This window comes from Dromaius novaehollandiae, chromosome 7 (assembly GCF_036370855.1).
Source record: "Dromaius novaehollandiae isolate bDroNov1 chromosome 7, bDroNov1.hap1, whole genome shotgun sequence".
Classification (NCBI taxonomy): domain Eukaryota; kingdom Metazoa; phylum Chordata; class Aves; order Casuariiformes; family Dromaiidae; genus Dromaius; species Dromaius novaehollandiae.
The window spans coordinates 11,256,535-11,278,045 of record NC_088104.1 but is presented as its reverse complement, the minus strand read 5'-3'; the positions used below and the strand labels follow the sequence as shown (position 1 = coordinate 11,278,045).

Genomic DNA, 21,511 nt, shown 5'->3' with positions numbered 1-21,511 from the left:
TACTCTTCATGGGAACATGATAAATGAACTTCCTTTCATCACTGACTCACTCCTGGAAAGGCTATTTCACAAATAGTATCTCTATTCCACAGGAAACAAGCTGTTCACTCTTATGTTACTCAAGTAGCTGCAGACAAATTAAAATACATTGCTAAGTTGAAAGATTTCAAAAGGCATTAGATATGTAGCTCACAGCCAATAAGTTTTTTATCAAGTAGTGATACAAATTGCTATCTTTTAAGGAAATTACTCAGGTCAAAATTCTAAAATCGATTAGAAATTCTGGGTGCCTGGCTGGAGACACCTTACAGCCACTTGGAACTCCTAAGTTCATGTCCCTTTCATGGTGTCTTATGCTGGTCACACGAAGTACCTATAGCCATTTTTGAAAATCTTGCCCATAAAGAATGCAGCTAATAGGGTTAGACAGAAACTAATAAAATTCTATAGAATTTTTTCCAAAACTGAATGGTCTGAAGCAGTATAGTCCCCATTTGAGATTGCTAACTCCCATTGAGACATCTGTTGAAGCCTACAGCTGCAGATTTTAAATAAATTAGTATCTATTTTATGTAGCATGAACTAAAGTCTTATCTGGAGACATGAATAAGGTGATGACACAGGTAATTCAGGGCTGAATTCTAACAGGTCTGATGAATGCACACAGTCAGTTAATCGTAGGCATGCTGAGAGGACTTGATGTACTTAGAACAATTGCACAGTTAAGTGCAGCTGTATCAAAAACAATATGCAAAAGATACAGGTATGAGTGGTTTTGTTGGAGAATAATATTGCAAATGACTATCTGTGTATTTACAGTTGAGCTGTTGCTGATAATCTCATCAAAGAAAAGATATTAAAAAGTCCCCAAATAAACAGTTGAGAACACATTATCTTAATGATACAGGACTGAAAACCAGTCAGGTCTTTCTTGCTGAAGAAAACCAGAAATATGATAATATATTTAAACAAAGAGGAAAGAACAAAAGACTTTTATAAGAAACAAAGCACTTCCCTGCCAGAGTCTAGCATAACATAATAAAATGCAAAACTGCCATGTTAGATTTAAGTCACAGAGGAACATATTTGAAAAGGACTCCTCTAGGGAGTATTTATAAAAGACAGCAGTCCTTAAAACGTTCAGTGATTCAAGTGTTAGGAGAGACCAACAATCCTTCCAGCTGAAGGAGAGTCCATTACAGCCAGTGTTGCTTTCTGAGATCTGGCTACCATGCGTGAAGACAAAGGACCAACAACTCCAACATTAAATTCAGTGATAAAACTAAAATATTTTTAGGGCCCTCTCGACCCACCTCCACTCTCCTGGATTGTCCTACTGTCAGCAGTGTAAGAATTCTCCTCAGGTATATCACCTGCAAATAAGCCTTGCAGGACCACCTCGTGACAAGAAATAATTATTCCATTGCTATCAGTGGAAAGCTCTGTACTGTTAGACTTTTGCTGGTTATTTAGTGTCACTGTTTCTGCTAAACATAACAAGTACGACAAATACTCAAAGGGAAGAAGATCAGAGATAGGCAAATGTAGAAATTACAAAAATACACAAGAATCCAGACATATGCAAGACTTCCCAGTGATAAGCCATATATAAATGACTTTAAACTGATTTGAGTTCTGCCTGCAGGCTACATAAATAAGTGCTGATGTAAATAGTTATTTTTGTCTCGGTGTTAGAGTGTCTGGATTTCTTTACTTTCAGTGGCCTGAAATCAGGTTGGGAACATCACTTTCTCACATTTGCATACTTTAACAGAGACAGATTGGTAAATTCACTTGTCTGAAGGATAAGAGAGATGATTACGACCTCCTGCCCAGTGCAATGTGTGCAGCCTCATCCAATAACTTCTGCTTAAAGCCAAAATGCCTGTGATCAAGCTGGAGCACATTTTTCCTTCACACACATCCTTCTTTGGTTTACTTCACCATCATTTTATCAGAATTAGACTGTTTTGATTTGATGCAGAGCCCCTTTTGGAAAATATTTTTCAATAGGGTCCTTTTCATACAGTTTATCTATTCTCAGTTCATCTTGTTGGGAAGTGCTTTCTTTCCCTATCTCCCCCACCCTGAATATCTATTCTAATGTAATATACAAAATCCACCAAAAAATTGACATTCAATTGTGCATCAGTCTCCAGGTCCTGGAACAGATGTTCTAGACACTTAAATAATAACCATAATCATAACTCAACACTTCTTTTCTCCAAAGTGCATGAATAAGCTTTACTTCTCCTGTGTAAGAGGACTTACATAATAGCAAATTCTGACATATGTCATGTCACTTACAAAGTCATGTCACGACGTTTCATTCAAAATGGGATTTTTTGTGAGCCCAGTATGTCTGTGGGTCTGGGAGAGTAGATAAGATGACTGTGCTTTTCCCTTGCCACATCCTTGATCTTTTTCCCCAGCTTTTTGGTTATTTTTAGAGCTATTAGTCTTAATCAGTAGCGTTGCTCTGTCCTTTTGTGGGACTGACACGCTCCAGGATAACAAACATAAACAACCTGTGGGGTCTGAGAGACTGAAAGGAGGAATCTTTCCACAGCAACATAGGTGCTGCTATGTCTGAGTTTTCTAATTCTGAAGAAGTAGAGATGCAATCTGGAATGCAGGAGCCTTGCAGTATGCCTCTGCTGAAGGTGGGAGGTCTGACTGCAGCACAGAAAAGCTGTTCATGCTACTTTTAATCAACATTGACCTGAATGTAGGCACTGCCAGCCCTCCTTGGATGCTGGAGAGGGATGCTGGTGACCAGTCTGCTCTGAAGTTTGCCTGCTATGCTACCAGAATTTGAATAGTCCAGATTGCAAGACTGTGTTGCTGTGTGAAAGCTTAAGTTGGTGCCATGAACGCAAGCTCCATTCTTCTACATCATCTGCTTTTAGCGAGGCAAGAATGTGACTATAAACTGACCAAACTGACTGCAAAATGATGCATCATGCACCGGAAATTGCACTGTAATTTCCCTGCTTTCATAAGGGGTAAGAACTGGGAAAGCTGGCATTTCCAATGGTGTAGATTAAGAGGGAGGGCTTTTCTGGAAGGGAGATTTGAAAGAGAACTAGTCAGCACTTTCCAGGAAGAAGGATCCATTGAGAAAGGGTGTGTGCAAGCGCTTGGAGAGATGCTTGCAGAAGAGAGAAAAGAGTGAACAAGGTGGGTATCACTGTCATAGCAGATGTAGTTATTTTGCTTCTTTTCAGCTGTTGGACAATGTTACCAAACGGCTGCTACAAATCATGTTGCATTCCGGGGGTGCATGCAGACATTCTTCACATTGATATTGAGGGGTTATTAGCAGGAGGTGCTGAATTTCAGGAATTTGGGAGCCCCTGGTCTGTTAGCTACAAGGGGAATCAGAAAAATGTTGTGGCTACTTCATCTGGTGGTGGACATTGTTCATCCACAATATTCTTGAGCATCCTGAGCTGCACCAGGCCCTTTTGTAAAAATATATAAAATGACTGCCCACGATTGCCGATTGTACCTGCATGGCGGACATCTGTGCCTACTGTGTTATTACAAGTAGCAAGTTCGTTGAAACAAGATGCTGTCTGCAGGGAAGGGTGCCTCAGAAGAAGGGAAGCAAAGGAGAATTGTTTGAAAGCAATTCTCTCTTGACACTTGTGGTCTGCTTTCAGGGTAATATACAGCGAACTAATCATGCAAATCCAAACTCATGGGAAATAAACCTTAGTTTCTTCATCTGGTGCTCTGAAACTCAGCCAATGATCATGCAATCAATATCCCTGAGGTGTCAAAGTGCATTATTGATTTGTAGGCCATGCATATCAGAGTACTGGAGACTCCACACTGTGAAATGATTATAAACTAGTAATTAGCTGGTGAGAGAGGTATAATTTGGTTCAGAATTCTGAAGCCAGATAAAATCAGCTGATTAAAAATGATGCAGTTAACTCAGTCCCTCATGCAATTAAAAACTCATAGAACCCGACTGAAATAGTTGGAGAGGCTTTCTAACAGCAGGAAAAGCAGTAACCATTTTGCTTGTGACATCCATTAAGAAAACTGTGCTCAACTAACAGTAGAATCAGATCCTTGGAATTTCATTTCTTCAAAGACAGAACAAAGTGCTACTGCTTTTCACCCTGGGAAGCCCTCGCCCACTGTGATCAAGTTTAATCTTTGGCTTGGTAAAAACATGAAAGTGCTGGAGCAAAACAGTACCAGGCACAAGTAAGCAGCTCATCAGAAGATTTTTTTGATGTATTTTGCTTTGGAAAAATACTTCCTGCAGGTGCTCTGAAATCACCTGGAGTTTTTAAGAGTTTGGTTGATTTAATTTTCAAGTCCCTGCTGTGGTCATACAGACATAATCTCAGAAGTCCCTCATGACTGATTAGCTTCTGCAGGTGTTAAGTGGCACAAAACAGCTCTATTAGATTGGTCTTTTTTGGCCAAATAGTGTGATCTGGATGTCTTTTGTGGTTGATGTTATTGGTACAATATCGCATTGATTTTAACTTTGATGAATCCAACTTTTTTAGAGGACACAGAAGTACACAACCAGCTAAAGGACGGCTCAGTGTAGCAGTGTTTTTGGGAGACTTGTGACCAATTTCAACTTTGTAGAAATGACACAGGATACTCGAGATGTTTGTATAAACAGAAAGTCACATGACAGTTTTGACCAAGTCCTTCAGTTTGTGGGAGCAGGTGTGGATGGAACTCCATCCTGGAAATGGGAGGACTCTTCTGCACACATACTAGGACCCTGCTACTGACAATACCCCACACCACAAGGCCCGGAGAAGAGCTGTATGTGGCTGCAGCATGGTATTCCCGAGGGTTCTCTGGGCTCCCACACCAAAGCAGCTACCCCTACCCATCGCCTGGCAGCAGGCAGAGCTGGAGGAGGTGGAGGATGTTCCTCAAACTAGAAGAGCTGGTTCCTGTGCTAGGCTACTTTGCCTGAAAGTGCCAACAGAGAGGCTGCCATTGCACGCTGCAGACACAGGCGACAAGGGGAGGCTGAATATTTCATGTATTCTGATCAGGGGCCCTGACACGATGCCAATGGGGAAATACACTTGTCAGTGCCATGAGACTGAACAGCTGTTGCCACTGCTCACTGCTTTAAAAATCTTCTCTGAAGGCTTTTTACTTTTCAAAAAAAGAACAGAAGATACTGCAGCCTCATCCACCTGAAGAAGAGGACTCATTCTGAGCAAGTGCAGTCAGTAATCAGTGCACAGGCTGACAGTGGGAGAAGCAGAACAGAGGAAGAAATACAAATTTTTAAAACAATTTTGCTTTAAAATCACCGCTAGTCAAAAGCTAGGTCTATCAGTGACAGCTCCGATTTTCAAAGGTCACAGAAGCCCCCAGTATGTCAGCTGTTTGGTGTTTCTCCAAAAATTGTATGGATTACACGCTTACTGACTACACAGCAGCACTTCACAGTTACAACGTTTATATAGAAATTTACTCAAACTAGCACACAGAAAAGTCTTTGTTCTCTTCGCTTATTCATCTGCCTGAGGAAATGAGACCAGTTGTGTATCTGTCTCCCCTGATAACTTCTAAACCTGCTGGCTAATTCCAACCAAACTAAAGGAGCGGGAAAGGTCTCAGCAAGAGTTAAAATCTTGCCTGGGTAAATAGCTGGAGAGAAGCCTTCATAGTGTATCCGTGAGGGAAAGGTTGCAGTGTGAGCATAGCTCTTATACAACACCAGAAAACCTGTGCAGGGTTGATACAACATAAATGCCAAACCACAGGAAAGTAAGTTGGAATCAAAGATACATGTGTTAAAAATCCAGAGATAAGAAGGTTTCTTTACTTTGCTCATGAAACTTGTCTTGCAAGCTGAAAATACAATTTCACCCACTTCTTTACCTCAGATGCACATTGCTATTTTTCTCCCGGCCCTCTTATAAAATGTAATTAATTTTCATTTTAAAGACCTTGATGGTCTTTCTCTCATCATGGAAGAGTAAGTGAGGTTAATACCCAATAAGTGAGATTAATACCCAATTACTGAGCACTGAAGCTCACAGATCATTTCCATATAAAAACATTAATATATTCTTAATTTTTAAAATGTACCTTTTATTTGATTTAGATGTTAATGCTCATTTCTTATGTAATAAAAGGGAGAAGTGCTAAAGTGTGAGTCAGTGCTTATTAACCCTGCTAATCAGACAGGCCTTTTTTAGCCAAGACAGATATATCTTAACTAGTAAAACAGATACATCATCATTTAGCCAATTAATCCTTTCCAAACAGCGCAAGAAGCAGTAGTTTGATTTGTAGTGAACGGAAATAAACTTGTCATGTTCTGCACATCGATTTACATTCTTACTTCCCCATTTAAGTCAGTACAAATGCAGCCCTTTGATTCCCAGAAAGAAGGCAATCCACAAATCAACATTAGAATGTATAGAATAGGGCTATATATAACATCAACTGATCTTAGTTCACAGTCTGTATGTGAAGTACTGTATTTAATCTGCACATCCATGGGATTAATCTAGAACAGAATGATACATTTCCTTCAGAATAGTATGATTTACTTCTTCAATATGGGCACAGGAAAGTACACTAAAAGATGCCTTAATAAAGTATTTTCCATATGATGTTGAAAGGAAAAGACATTTCTCACTATTGCAGTTGAGTCCTGCTATCTGATCCTCAAAAACAACCCTACAAAGCATCTGAGTGTTTATGAACAGGTATTAGTTTTCTATTACAGACAATTTATACATAAAAATGCAGTCCAAAATTTATGCACTAGTTCAGTAGATTATAAATGATAATCCAGGTAAAAGCAACCGTCAGAAATACTTCAGTGCACTGAATAATGTTAGACCAAAAGCACAACTTCCATTACTTCTTTCCTGACACAAATCCTTTTTCTTTATTTCCTGTAATCCCTCAGGCTTTCACACAAAACACATAACAAGCACACAACTGTGAATAACCATGAATTGCAGGTTGTAATTCTTATAGGTTATATCCCATTCTGAAAGCGTCCTGCAGTCAGTCAGGAGAATACTTAACTGGACTCATATATGAAAATCAAAGACCTAACTGTTTAGCCAATTTCATCATCTTCGGCACAGCTCGATTTCCTCTGACAGATTATCACCTCAAGTGGGTAAAGGTCAGTCTCATATTGCGAGGTATCCTGGGGGGAAATAGGTATGGACAGAGCTCCGTGCATTACTGACTGTTCAAACAGTCCCTTTGGATTTTGGGTAGAACTTAGAACAATCTAAGAGCTTTCTGTATCTTACCTTCTCACTGAACCCTGGCCCATAAAAGCCTTAAAACACAGAAAGGAGGATCACTTACATAGAAATGTGATTTACTTCTTCAAAGATCTGGTCTTCACCAGTGGAGGAGCAGGACTAGTTTCTGTTGGGGTGACAGCGAAACTCTGGAGAATGGAGGAAAAAGGATACTGCTGTAAGAAGAATAGATCCACTCTGGTTACTGTGATCACCACTGCTTCTGAATGCTTACTCCATCTTTACCAGATATCGAAATTTAGCTGATGCATAACAGTTCCTAAGGATCTTAAAACACTGGATTTAACTTAAACTGTTAATAAATGATTTTGTCGTGGCCATGTTAAGAATCATGCTCAAGTTTTAGTGGGCCTTTTAAAGGATCACCTATTTTCCTCAGGACTTGCATGAGAAAAAAGCAATGTGTAAGTATTTAAGCAGTCACCTGTAGTCAGAGAAACTCTGCAGATATCCAGACCTGCATTCTGAACAACCTGTTGCTGGTCAGACAGTTGTCAGAAACTTAACAGCTATTTCTTTGAAGTGAGCAAGTGTAGTATAATACAGGCTATTCTGCAGCTTCGTTTCCACCCTATTTTCCCATTTTCTATCTCCCTGGGCTTTTTACAATCTGTCTACACTGATCTCTTCTCTCTGAAAGAAAATTCTTTTCACGGGGGCTCTAAGTATATCTCAAAAGGAGTACAGCTCCTAGGGATGCAATATATCTTGCTGCATTTTCCACGCCTTTTAGTACAAAAAATTTATGCTTTTCAGCACAAATAGCCTGGACCATTCTTCAAAATGAGCCACCAGCTCCCCATGGATAAAACCAAGTTTGTCTGACAGCCAGCTTGCCCACAAGAAAGTAGGTGACAGCTGAAAGGTGATATGGTTATTAGTCTCCTTTCCTAAGGAATACCCCTTGTGCATCACAGGCCCCTCCTCAGGCTCTGGAGTGCTCCTTTATCATCTCGATCCACGTCCCCTTTTGTAGAGAGATGTTCATTGAATTAAGCCCTGAACAGGTAACGAAATCTGCTTGGACATTATTTTTGTGGACAGTAACACAGTGTTCAGGTCTTCTCTTCCATTAACAAACTCAAGTATATGATTTACAGTTAAGACAGAGACTTACTGACTTACCTGCAAAAATTCAAAGACAGGCCATAATTAAACCCCCAAATCTGAACAATTTGGTCATAAGAACTTTTCACTGTTTATTTGAAAAGAGTAGGCTGTATACAAAACATCAAACTGTTTACATGGTAGCACTGTAGTTTTCCAGTCCTTCACATCAGTAAAAAATGAGCAGGCACATTGCTGGGGAATTCCATTGCAGCAATTACTATATTTGGGGCAACATACACAGTGAGAGTCCTTGACAGAGATGGCACGACTGGTGCTTCACCTCTCTTTGCACAAGAAGTTGCTGACCTCACTGAATGCAAGTTCATGTAGTTGAACAGGAGGCCTCGAACATTAACAGGATAAGCAGTAAAAAAACATGGAATTCATAAAAGTACTCTTATTCCAGAATTAGGGTTTTATTAATTGCATTCAGCTTCATTTTCTCCACATGTTTTTGAACCTTCTCCCTTAGCCTCTCGTTCTGGGGTTGAAAATGTCCCTCTGGATAGTTGTGTGGGTCTCTGCAAGAGGTTCAGAAAATCATTTATATTTAGAATAGCCATGGGAATTACTTAGCGATGCTGATAAAAACAAAGGAAGAGACACACATAATTTCTCTCTTTTTTATAGTTTTAATAAATAACCTGCATATGTATTATTCCATGTGAACACAGAGGATATTCCATTACTTACACCAAACTGGAAGGGGAGTGAAATTGTGAAAAAAAACATTCACTCTCAGCTTGGCCAGGGAGGAAGGCTAATCACCTGATAGGCAAACACATACTAGGCTGAGTTTCTACATTTTATCTATGAAGAAACATATGCTCTAATAGCCAGAAGAAAAGAATCCACATGAAAAACTTGTTTTCTTTAAGGATAAAATGCTAAAACTACAGTGGAGGAGCAATGGAGTATCATCTAGTGAAACACACAACCTCATCAGTAATGATGACAAGGGAAAAGATTGGGACTTCATTGTATGATAACAAAATTTTGTTTCCCTCTTCACAAAGCCAAACAAAGAGGAAAGCATTCAACAAGTCTAACTGGCAGTGAAAGTAGACAACTCAAATCTGCCAGCAGATTTTCTTCTTTCCTGTGTCCTCGGTCCTTTTAGGGTCAGGGCCTATGGACCAATTTGATATAAATATTCAGTGTCTACCACTTTCCAGGGACACCTTCTGTCTTCTGGTGCCCATTCTGAGACAGCTTTTATTAAGACGGAGTTTCTGTTGCCTCAGAGCAGCTTCCAGAGTCCCATTCTTAAGCAGAATTGCACTTTTCATAGGCATTCTGTTATTTTTGCTATTAAACCCTAAGTTTTATTTTCCATAAGTGGAAATCAGAGACTGTTTTGGAGATGTAGTCATACTTGTAGAAAATGGACTAAGAATGGCACAAGAAAGCACATTAAATGGCACGCCTATGTCCTAAGTATATATAACAAATCCTCCATGACTGGAGTTTAAGATCATCAGTTAAAGTAGGCTCCTCAGATGGTTTAGATATAGCCAAACTGGCCTGAAAAGAACACTTGTAAATCAATAACTAGAGGTGTGTAATTTAGGAAAGTATTTTCAGTTTTGAAGAAAACAGCTAAACTTCAAAAAGAATGAATCTTACAGTCATACAACTGCTTACCCAGAAAAAGCACCATCCAGCACTGTTTCACTGTGGAGAAAAAGATCACTCTTTAGTTACACAAGCTATCCCAAATCCACATGTTCTAACAACCACTGTCAGAAAATGCAAAAAGCAGCACTGAGTCAGACATGCATGCTTTTTTTTTTTTACAGCAGATTATTTTCAATCAATGTTGTAGTAATCACAATAGAGCAATCAGTGTCTTGTCAGAGAGCTCATAGTACTTAGCACTGTTTAAAAGTTTAATGGCTGATAGACTTGCACAAGATTTGAATGTCAATCATTCCCTCTAAAATTAAAGAAAATGAGACATTCAAATCTCCTGGTGACTCTGGAAGTCTCAAGCTATTATACACATTCCAGTTAGTTAGGCATCTAAGCATCATCATGCCTACTTCAAAGAGGGGGCAACTGTTGGACAGAAAGATTAATTCACTGGCTCAAAGTCACACAAGGTATCTGTGAAAACACAGGGTTAGAACCCAGCACCCTCTCCTATGTTCCCCTGCAATCATTTATTCTGACCATACTGGCTGCTGCTCAAGCCACTGCCCCCAGTGTCTCTCTTACCTACTCATACACCTCCCTGCATCCTTCCTGCAACATCACATACCCCCAAGTTTCACACAATGAACCCACTTTTGCTTCCGGCCCCACAGAACTGCTGGGCAGTCCTGTATGCTGTTCTGTAACCATGGTGGTAATCATTAAACCCAACAAAAGGCCCACCTGCCCCTCAGGACTTTCCTTGTCCTCAGATGCCCCACAAGGTTTCTCTGCTGATCTCCAAATTTGGGATGCTGGCCTGACAACACCAAAAACAACTGGCAGAACTTGGCCCTTATGGTGGTCAGTTTGTAACATATCAGGGAGCAAGCAACTGTGTTTATGAATGCAAGTTGCTTTACACGCTGTGCTGTGTGTCTAAAACGTAATGGGCATGCATGCGGGCATAAAGCTGGGATAGTACAATGAGTGTGACCAGCTCCTAGGAAGAGCCTGAAAAAAAGGCACCATCCCAGGGGGAAATTTTTTAAGGGCTCATCCCTCTGCCAGCAATAGTAAATATCTAATCAAAAAGGACAGAAAATCCACTCGTCCAAGAACAGTGAACATCTCTGAGGGGGCAAGAAAACTGCCTCAAATACTAGATTGCATTGTTAAAACCAAAGTCAGAGATATCCGGGCCAGTGTGCCACATTCACAGTTGCTTTCTGAAGTCCAGTCCAGACTATATTTGCAGTGCAAAATGTAAGACAGGAGACTTCTGATTTGCTCAAAGTGCCAGATCTGCACGCCATTCAGCAATAAAGCCTGCAGGGCATCTCAGGATGACTTTCTACATAATTCAAAAGGAGAAGCTTGTTCCCACATTCCTTCCCATTCTCCTCTCCTAATTTCAATAATTATAATTACCTTTCTTCTTTTGTTGATTTCTCTTTGCCTTCTTCTGAGGGCAGCTGTTCAATTTGTGGAAATTCAGCTCTTACCATGTCTGGAGTAAGTATCACTTTGAATTCAGTTTCATCTGTCTCACTAGAAATTGGTAAATTGAAGAACAATGAGATTTTATCCCTTTAAAAGTAATTTTTAGCCAACAAAAACAAAAGTATGTCTTACACAAGAGGGACTTTGTGCTTTTCTCTTTGAGGATCTCTGAGGACAGGTTTAGACACATCCATACAAATGGTTAACACTTAGTCAACATATTGAATATATAATAGAGGAAAAACTTACTAGTCACTTATATTTTCCCTGTCTCTCTCAGGTAAGTCATCCAGCTTTGGTGGTACATCTCTTGGAAGCATATCCAAACTGTAAGGATCCCTGTGATGGAAATGGTGTTTGTTTAAGATGGGCAGAGAGTAACTGCGCCCAACAGTTACATTTGAAATTTCATGGTAGTTGCAGTTACAAAGAAGAAGATGTATTTTTGAATATTCCCGGAAAACCTGAGTATATCAGAAATTACTGTGATATGAGGGAAGGTGAGCATGAGAGATGCTGGCTACCAGTGTGTGCAGGTGCTCCATATGCTACAGGTTTTAGTGTGCCTATTTCTGCAGGACAGACTGGGCTTGTACCTCCCAGAATCTTCTGGGAGTGAATCAAAAGAGCATTCAGAGCAGATGTTTTTGAAAGTCCTCAATGAAGCTCCAATTGCAGGGCTAGATATTTCCTCTAATTATATTGATCTTAATCTTTCCTCCAAGGAGGTCAATAGGTGTTTTCTCCATTTGTATGCGATTTCTGAGTAGCAATTTATTACACCTATAGCCACATTTATATCTGTGGGACTCGTTACTAGTCAATGTAGTTGCAGACAGTAGAAGCTGGTGCAGGATAGCATCACTGTATATTCAAATTCTTTCTTACCTTGATGTTGTACTTGTCAATGTGGGAGTGTTAGAAAAGGTAGAATACACCACTGGCAAAAATTTTCTCCAGCTCATTACTCCACGAATCACTTCCTGAAATGACAAGTGCCACAGCAATCAGACCTCTAACACACAATGCAGTGGGGAGAGAGGCTTGCAGGACACAGCGCCTGACTCCTTGGTTGAGAAGTGAGTCGGGGGAGCTGCAGTTCTCCATGTCTAAAAGATGCTTACTTCACTGCAAGGCCACAAAAATACAGCAGAGAGTGAAAAGAAAGAAAGAGCAGAGAAGTACGCAGGGATAAATAAGGGACATGGAGAAAGTCTAACAATAAAAAGTTATTCTGACCCGCTTATTGACTATTTAGATGCATGTACAATTTATACTTCAGAATATTTTCTATTTAGGATGATTATTCATCTTTCTTTTGGATTCCTTGGAACAACTCTCAGCAAAAACACATCCAAGGCAGGTACTCATACAATAAACTCAACAAGCCATACCTTGTGATGCAGAAATTTCCTTTGTGTGATTGGAATGCTGGATCCTTTGGGGCATTCCTTGGTAAAGGTATATTTTGGATGAGGACAAAGATGATATTCAATATTTGTTTCAGAATAGGGCAAAGGAGGTAAAATGGGAAATAAACCTGGAGTGGGGTTCTGAAAACAAAGAAGAGATTATTAAAAAAAAAAATCATTCTGAGCACCACAAAGAATTAAGTCAATGAAAATTCAGTTCTTACAATTAACTCAGTCACTCCAAACTCACATCTTTATCTTGTTGTGACTCTCCTGTTCAGTGTGACACCTGATCTCCCTTCTTCTCCCTACATCACAGACCCATAGTCTGCCTGGTTCATCCATGCTCTCCGCTGTCTAAAATACAGCAATTCAGGTGTTGTTTCCAAGTTTGGGAGAAAAATGCTATTGCCTGAAGCTTCCAAAATCCGTTGCTGGTTCTCTGAACAGTCCAGAATCCATGAAAGGGCACTGGCCTTGCTGTAGCAGAAGCTAGTGAGCATTTTGCCATTCATTTCACTGCACTAGCATCTGCTCTTGAACTCAACCTAATGCTGGGTACTGTGGGATCAGGCTGTGCCTGGCTCTTTCACTGACATGACATAGGGATGAAGGAGAAGCATGGAGAATCCCATCAGTAAGTCCACTAGAGTCCTAGCCACAACCAGTGGGAACAAATCTATACTGCATATGTTATGCCAAGATCTCTGAACTAGCACACACTGGGTTCTGGCTGTCCTTCATTTGAGCAAACAAATTATGCTGAAAGACAGAGCCATCCAACTCAGGCGCAGTGCCATGCTGGCATGGAGATGCTGCCTGCACCCACACACTACACTGCACTGAGCTGTACAGCTGTCTCTGCCTGCTCAGAGTCACCTCAGGGACCTCCAGGCCATGCTGCACTGCATGGGAAACACCTTCTGCAGTTGATGCGAAGTAGCACAATCTGCATAAAAATCAAGTCACTGAAAATCTCCCCATGCACGCTGGTTGTGACTTGGAAATGTTACTATAAGATGCTACGAGAACTCTCAGAAATTCTAAGGCAGCTGGATGCAATGCATGCAAAGAACTTGACTTCACTTCTCTCAGTTTACCTACTGATCAAGTAGAACTGCAGTCCCCTAGTTGAATAGAAGGAAAAGACTGCACCAGTCCTACCTATCTGGGCAAGGTTACAGATGGACTGAAGAGAACTGCACACCAATTCCATATTGGGCCCCTGATGAAACAAACACCCTTTACCCTCCTTTCTTAGGTCCTTTGTGAAAGCAAACTTCTACTTACAAAAATACGAAGTGGGCTGCTCTCAGGGGGGTGGACTAAAGCTTGGGGAGGAACCAGTTTTAAGAGGCTGATGTCCCTTTCTGCTACTTCTTCTGGAGATTGCTCATGAAAATCCATCTTCTGGGAGGTCAAGTTAAGCTGTCTCTCAGGAGAAGCAACTACTTGAATCAACTCATCCTTGAAAAACACAGACATCAACGGATTTCAGAGCGCAGTTTGCCTTTTGGTATAATGTCTTGAAACAAAATTAATCAAAGAATTGTAGAAGTGTAGGGCTGGGAGTGACTTCAGCAAAGGAAGTTTGTATTTGAGATGACTTGTTACCTGGGCTCCCTGCCTCAGTGGTCGGGAAAGTTTTTGAGGTTTGTAACTTGTGGCTGCATGGTGTGTACAAAACGGCTGATACCTCATAATGCGGAAATGCTGAGGAACCTAGGTGCAAAGCAAAAAGATGCACTGCAGGACAAGAAAACAATCACTTTTGCTTAAATCATGGATGGAGGGGAACATTCCAGCTTAAGCATGGACATGTCACATCTCTGTGGTAATAGATACTTGGACCACTATTCAGGAACATGGTATATGACCAAAACTTTGAGGAGCAATACTTCACCAGTACAAGTTGAACGGGCATGTAAAGGAATATTTCCTTTCTTGCTTTTCTATGAAAGACCACAGATTTAATAGTTTCTTGATCAAATGCACTGAACTCAATGGGGTAGAGAAAAACCATGTTTAGCAATACGCTTAACACCAATACCCAAAGCAGTTGTTTAACAAGGGGAAAAGGTATTAACAGAAAGCTTCTGTACCTGAAAAAAATGAATAGGAAATTGAGCTAAAACCTGCATCAGTTTGAAACTCAGGAAATATTTTTACCTTGATGAGATGCAGAATTTGATCTTCTGCTATTCAAAAATTCAAGAGAAAAAGCATTAGAAGCCGGAAGTAAAAATTGTTTCTGTATTCATAAAGTTGAAAAAATAATACTATGCATTTCAGGAAGGAGATGTTTGTATTTCCTATGCAGGAATGCAGGAACTAAGCAAGTGTAAGTGGATCCCAAATAAATAGATTTCCGTTACTTGCTAAAGAGGAAGGACACTTTTATAATGGGATGGCATTTTTGCTCTCTGAAATCAAAGGAAAACCTGTGAGTGGCTTGCGGGGCTTTTGCACAGTATCTTCATTCATAGTAGAAGATGCATCTCACTGCTTGAGATACAATAATTTCAGCAGAGGTGATTCATTTCTCTGTCAATCTCCTATTGCTGGCTACAGCTGGTTATTTACAGAAATAGATGAGATTGTTTTTAATAATAGCATGCTAATCACACAGACCTATTAAGGCAACATTTCTACTGGGCTGCACACTGGGGCTCCTGAATCAGGCAGAAACATGTCTAACTGGACTAGTAAAACAGAACACATGACACAGTTGAGAGCTCTACTCACTCACCTTCAAGTCGTAATAGGGAAGAATGTGTCTCACTTTTACGTCTGCAGATTTGACAGGAACTGGGCCAAGAGCATCAGGTGCCTGAAAGAACACAGTATTAAAAACCCAGCAATACAATGGGAATTTCATTTTTCACTGGCAACAATTCATCAGCACAGCTACTTGAAAATATATGGAAATAATTGTGCAAACACTTTGTCTGATATTTCTCCAGTCCCTTCTAGGATTTTGGCGTTTCAGTTGCTTTTTATTTCTTTTCTTCTGCAAAATCCCGTATTTTAACTAGCTCTGGCCATTAATATATTATTCAGAATTTCAGAATGCAGTTAAGAGAATGCAAAGGTTTTTAACTATTTTCTGAAGTCACAAATTAATTTGTTGCAACTCCAGAACAGCAGTCACATTGCAGTTTTGATAAAAGTAGTGCTGGGCCTGGGGCCAATGTCTTCAACAAAATTATGACTTGAGTGTTTGCTGCCATTTTAGGTACAATACTTACCAAATCACAGCGCAACTGGAGGGAATTGTAAGTGGGGAATTCAAAAGGTAATATACGATCTTCAGATATGCTGGAAGAAATGCCCTTACACTCTTCACTCTTCTCTGGTTTGCTGAAACTCCCATTTTCTGTCATTAACAGAGAGCAAATATTATGTTTTTGTAACATGTCTTAATACACTGGTTCAAAAATAGAACCAAGCCATAAAACAGATATGTAACATCTTCCTAAGATGAGATGTGTGTAGTCATTTTAATATGAAATGTAAGATAATCTTTCCTAAAGGCTTTAAATGCCACATCTGCAAGACAGCAGGCACACTACCATGACTATTAGACAGATCTGATTACCTCTTTTCAAGAAAGTCATCGCAGCCCACACATTCCAGCATGGTCCTCTCTGTCTGTTTTCACTCAGGAAGGCAGACTTAAGTCAGAAGGCCTCTTTTACACTGACTGCCATTACTCCTCCTACTTGAAGCACCCCTGCAGCTCTTGCAACGAGTTTTCTTGCATACTGGGAATTAAAGAACCCCCACTTGCAGAAGCAGGAAAGGTGTGATATGGAAAGCTGTTTCAGCAGTTGTCAAATTGGGTGTGTATGAGGGAGTGGAAAGCAAGAGACACAAATCCTCCTCTGTGCCCATCGAACTATGACTCCATCCAAGGACAATTTCCTTCTGTGACTACTAAAGAAGTGATTTTTCCAGGTCAGCACTTTCATTTCACTATAAAGAAATGAACCACTACCTTTCTCAGCTGAACAGGCCCAAAATCAAAGTCATAGGAGTGCCTGCAAGCATTTGTATGGGAAAATGATGTGGAGGAAAACTTAACCCAATACTGGCCACCTGGCTGTGTATCTCCCGGTTCTTACTATCTCACTGCACTGAGTTCAACTATCTTGTCTTAATCACATTTAGGTGTCTTTCCCAGCTCCATGTCTCCAGCCTCTTCGGCTTCACCTGTCCTGCTTACCTACCTGTTTCTCACATAGTCTGCCCCTTCCCCATTGTCCCTCAGGCCTAAAAGTAATAGCCCTATTATTAAGGAGATAAGCTGCAAGGCTCCTAAGGAGAGTTAATCGCCTTTTAAAATCACTTCTAAAACAGACATATTTTGACTGCAGCCAATTCTACCTTGCCACACTTCTCTTTTTTGCTTGAGGGCTCCTGTGCAAGGACTGCATATTTACGTATGCATGGGAGTACAAATGTAATGCATTTGACACACTGCAGTACAACCTGAGTGATCAAAATTCATTGCCAAAATATCAGCTTGTTCTTCTACTCCTTACCAGACACAGAGCCTTCCTTCAACCCTCTGGCTTCTCTGTTCAGCCCACGGAACAAAAGCAGCAAACGATTCAGTCGAATCTGAATCAGAATCTAAAAGAATGATTATGAATTTTAAAGTTTAATACTAAACTGAGCAGTCTAAGATTTACAGCCATAGCAATACACAATACTTACAACTATTTATTCTACAAAGGCCACTCAGATACCTTTATTTAAGAATTTTTGCTATAGTTGGCTGTTAAGGAGGGATAAAATGGGGATGGGGAGAAGTAGAATAGATATTTACTCCACAGTGTCCTTACACATCAAAAACAGTGCAACCATTTATTTAGTCTTATAGTTTAACAGACTCTTTTTGATAGGCCAAGATGCTTCAGGTGTGTCTACTGATATATATATATATATATATATATATATATATTTAACAATGAGTAAACAGCCAGTTGATCAGGGTCAGATGAATACTTGTGGCTCTGTGAAACAGGAGAGTAAGTAGCAATGTGCACTGTACAATTCACCCAGTGCTACATATCATCAAGTGACAATGAAGACCTCTACGTTTTAATACCAGAAGGGACCATTTAGCCACCTCATTATTTGTACCATACAGGACCTCTGTACTGAGCCTAATATTGCAGACTGTGGTAAAAAATAAATCTGAGAAAAATGTCTAAACTGGATTTGGGGAGTGTAGGAAATTTCCATACTGCTTGCTGCACTTGGATTTACTAGGAAAAGAGCAGTGGAAACGAAAGATATTTAAACTCAATGAGATAAGCGATTTTATTGATTTCATCTTTAGCTTCTTGAAAGAATTCATAAAATCAGAATAATTCAGGTAGGAAGGGACCTCAGGAGGTCTCTAGTCCAACCTCCTATTTCAAGTAGGGTAAGCTATGAGATCAGACCATCTTGCTCAGGGCTTTATCCATTCTGGTCCTGAAAACCTCCAAGGATGGAGACTGCACAGCCTCTCTGGGCAACCTCCTCCAATGCTTGACTGTCTTCATGGTGAGAAAGTTCTTCCTTATATACAGTTTACACCTCTCTTGCTTGAATTTACACCCGTTGTCTCTCATGGGCCCGCTATGCACTGCTGCAAAGAGCCTGGCTCCATCTTTGATAACCTCCTCAGAGGTGTTGGCTGCCATTAGCTCCCCCTTGAAGCCTTCTCTCCTCCAGGCTGAACAAGCTCATTTCCCCCAGCGAATTCTCGCAGTTCAAGTGCTCCAGGCTACTGACCACCCTGGCCCTGTGCTGAACTCACTCCAGCTTATTGATGTTTTTCTTGTACTCAGTCCCCAAATTAGATACAGTATTCTAGATGCATTTTAGAATCTTCTTTTTGTGCAAAAGTGAGGTTTTTTTTTTTTACTTAAAAAAATCTAAATTCAATTCTTTTGAATTTGCTTATCAATTGATTCTGAAAAAAAAATCCTTAAATAACATCCAAAGACAAAACTTATCCCAGATCCTTATTTCCCAGAGAAGTAGGAATACATTTATCAAGATATCAAATCCCTGGCTAGCTGTGAGGATCCCTTATGTGCTAGTTTGCATTCTTCTGTGCTGTTTCCAAGGTGTTATGCCATCACACTGCTTTCTGGTTGTTCACATTACCTTGTATGCTGCTTGTTGGAATTTCCTCAACATCCTGTTTCTCTTGTCCCAAAGGTCATTACGGAGCAAGTCAAATGTGGGATGGACATCTGGACACTGCATAGTAGGAAAGGGGAAGGGGGTGGGGAAGGGGGAAGGGGAAGGGAGAAGGGGAAATGGAAGTGAGAAGGGGAAGGGGTGGAGGGAAGAGGAAGGGGGAAGGTGGAAAGGAAAGAGGAAGGGGGAAGAAGAAGAGGGAAGAGGAAGTGGAAGGGGAAGGAAGGAAAAAAAAAGGGGGGATGTGCTTTTTAAATTTAGATGAGGGAAAAATGTCCTCCAGCCCAAGCCATATCTGGCCTGAATCCATACATTATTTCCTAGCACTGAAATTAAGCCAGGTAGAATGTTCAGTTGAACCCAGGTAGAATGTTCAGTTGAACAAATTCATTTCAGGACTACGTCACCCTATTGTCTTTTAAACAGATATCCTCACCACAGCACTCAGGGGAGGTAATCACGAAATATCTGCAGATGCAATATGGGGAATGCAGAGACAATGTAGAACGGTCTGCATCCACGCATAAATGACAACCACACACTACAGCTGAAGTACGATATACGTGCAGTTGGACAGTGGAGGGAGTGAACCAGGTCTCTACTCAGTACACACTTCATCTTGCACAGATGTGAACCTAGAACAGCTGTAGGGGCTCAGGCCAAAGGCCAGCAAACCCAGTGACCTGTCTCCAGTCATAGCTGATGGCACAGACCTACAGAAGGGTGAAAGACCAATATAAGCTTAGAGTGACAATTCTCCATAATCTCCCAAAATCTAGTGATATCTGGCTCTGGACATACTTGAGACAGAGGTGATGCCTCTATATTTAATGCCTTGAATTGTCTGAATGCTCTTTGAATCCAAATAAATCTCTTTCTTGATGTATGAATTTCCTCTCCAGATTTAAATTGATGTGGTAGAATAATGTGGGACTAGAAGGGACCCTTTGGGTCCCAGAACACAGTCCTTCTCAATGAATGGGCAGCCACTGAGCTAGCATTTAGATCAGGAAGGTCCTCAGAACACCAGCTTCACAGCCACATGCTGTGCCCCACCAAACAATTCTCAGCACTTCATACTCGGCATGAGAGTACAGTAAAAGACCAGCTACCAAAGCTACAAGTTCCTGAGGAAGAAGGTAGCAAGGATCCTTTGTGTTGCTAAGATCCAAAGTTTCTTCAGTGGCAGAGTATTTATTAAACAAAGCTCTCATATTATCCTAGGAAATACCTCACACTATAGAGAAAGACAAAAAAAAGGTAATTACCACTAAGGTCCCTGTCAATCTGAGCTGTAGATAAAGTTCCCAAATCTTGTGGTTGGCTTAACCCTACGTCTGGACATGAGAAAGCTGCTCCTGACAGAGCTCCCAGAAACAAGCAACATGAATCTCAGGTCAGGCCTGCAAATTTCCACTTGCTTCTCATATTAGAAGATCGGAATATCAGAAGACAAATTGTGCACATAGCATGGCACTGGCCATAATGTACTAGAAGAAAAATGATAAATAAGACACTGACACAGAAATGGGGACATTAGGAGGAAAAGTATTCAGTGCCAAATTGCTAAAGCTGTTTGTTAGCCTAATAGGTGATAGTAACATATAAACAAACCTGCTCAACAGGCCGGATAACACGTCTGAAAGAAACTTCTACTTTGGTCCTTTGAAACTCCTTTTCTATGATAGGATCTCCTCTTTGGATCTAATTTGCCATCAGGAAGAACAGTCACATTAGTGCAAAGTAGTCAGTGAATTCTTTCCTCACTTACAATTAGTGGAAACTCACTTACAATGTAACATTCTGGAGCTGGTTGACAAAACACAGACTTCATGCCCCTTCCAGGGAGCGATTATTGCAATGCTTTAGTAAATCAAACAAAGTAAATAATGTCTTTCTGGACCCGAGTTTCAATCAGATCCCCACCCTAACGAAACACAGATCACTTTGCATAGCCAAAATCAGCACAGAGAAGTGCTGCAGAACGAATGCTGTAAGTTAGCACCCAAACAGCCCTACATAAATTGCCTGCAGCTTTCCCATTTCCGAGAACTCTTGCTCTACCATGGTTTCCAATGGTGCCTGCTCTTTAATCTGCTCATGTGTGAAACAGTTTACTGCTCATATCACTTCACTTCTTTGAAAACCTCTTACTTTTCTGTGTTCAGCCATGCTGGATGAATAACAGAGCTTCTTTTCATTACATCATCTTCCATCCCAATTCTCCTTATCTATTGTTTCATTTCCTGGATACTGCTATGTCTTAAACAAAACTCTTGGGGTTATCATGTGGAGTGAAAGTCCCAAGATTTTGATGGGCTGAGGTTTTGGTTAGGACAATAAAAGACAGATGAG

General features: G+C 40.5%; 1 protein-coding gene across 2 annotated transcripts in view; it reads right to left on the bottom strand.

The window, feature by feature from the left end:
* Nucleotides 1-8,484: 8,484 nt before the first annotated feature.
* CFAP221 (cilia and flagella associated protein 221) overlaps nucleotides 8,485-21,511 on the bottom strand; it is a 29,050-nt gene continuing 16,023 nt past the window's right edge. For both annotated transcript variants that reach the window (XM_026109061.2, XM_026109060.2), the window contains exons 13-25: nucleotides 20,771-20,860; nucleotides 19,121-19,216; nucleotides 17,500-17,590; nucleotides 16,204-16,331; nucleotides 15,705-15,785; nucleotides 14,570-14,677; nucleotides 14,246-14,422; nucleotides 12,938-13,096; nucleotides 12,432-12,526; nucleotides 11,793-11,882; nucleotides 11,472-11,591; nucleotides 10,053-10,082; nucleotides 8,485-8,929 (exon numbers count right to left, since the gene is read on the bottom strand). In XM_026109061.2, coding sequence (XP_025964846.2) covers nucleotides 8,806-8,929; nucleotides 10,053-10,082; nucleotides 11,472-11,591; nucleotides 11,793-11,882; nucleotides 12,432-12,526; nucleotides 12,938-13,096; nucleotides 14,246-14,422; nucleotides 14,570-14,677; nucleotides 15,705-15,785; nucleotides 16,204-16,331; nucleotides 17,500-17,590; nucleotides 19,121-19,216; nucleotides 20,771-20,860 — 1,389 coding nt within the window. In that variant the 3' untranslated portion in view covers nucleotides 8,485-8,805. The remainder of the gene's footprint in view (nucleotides 8,930-10,052; nucleotides 10,083-11,471; nucleotides 11,592-11,792; nucleotides 11,883-12,431; nucleotides 12,527-12,937; nucleotides 13,097-14,245; nucleotides 14,423-14,569; nucleotides 14,678-15,704; nucleotides 15,786-16,203; nucleotides 16,332-17,499; nucleotides 17,591-19,120; nucleotides 19,217-20,770; nucleotides 20,861-21,511) is intronic.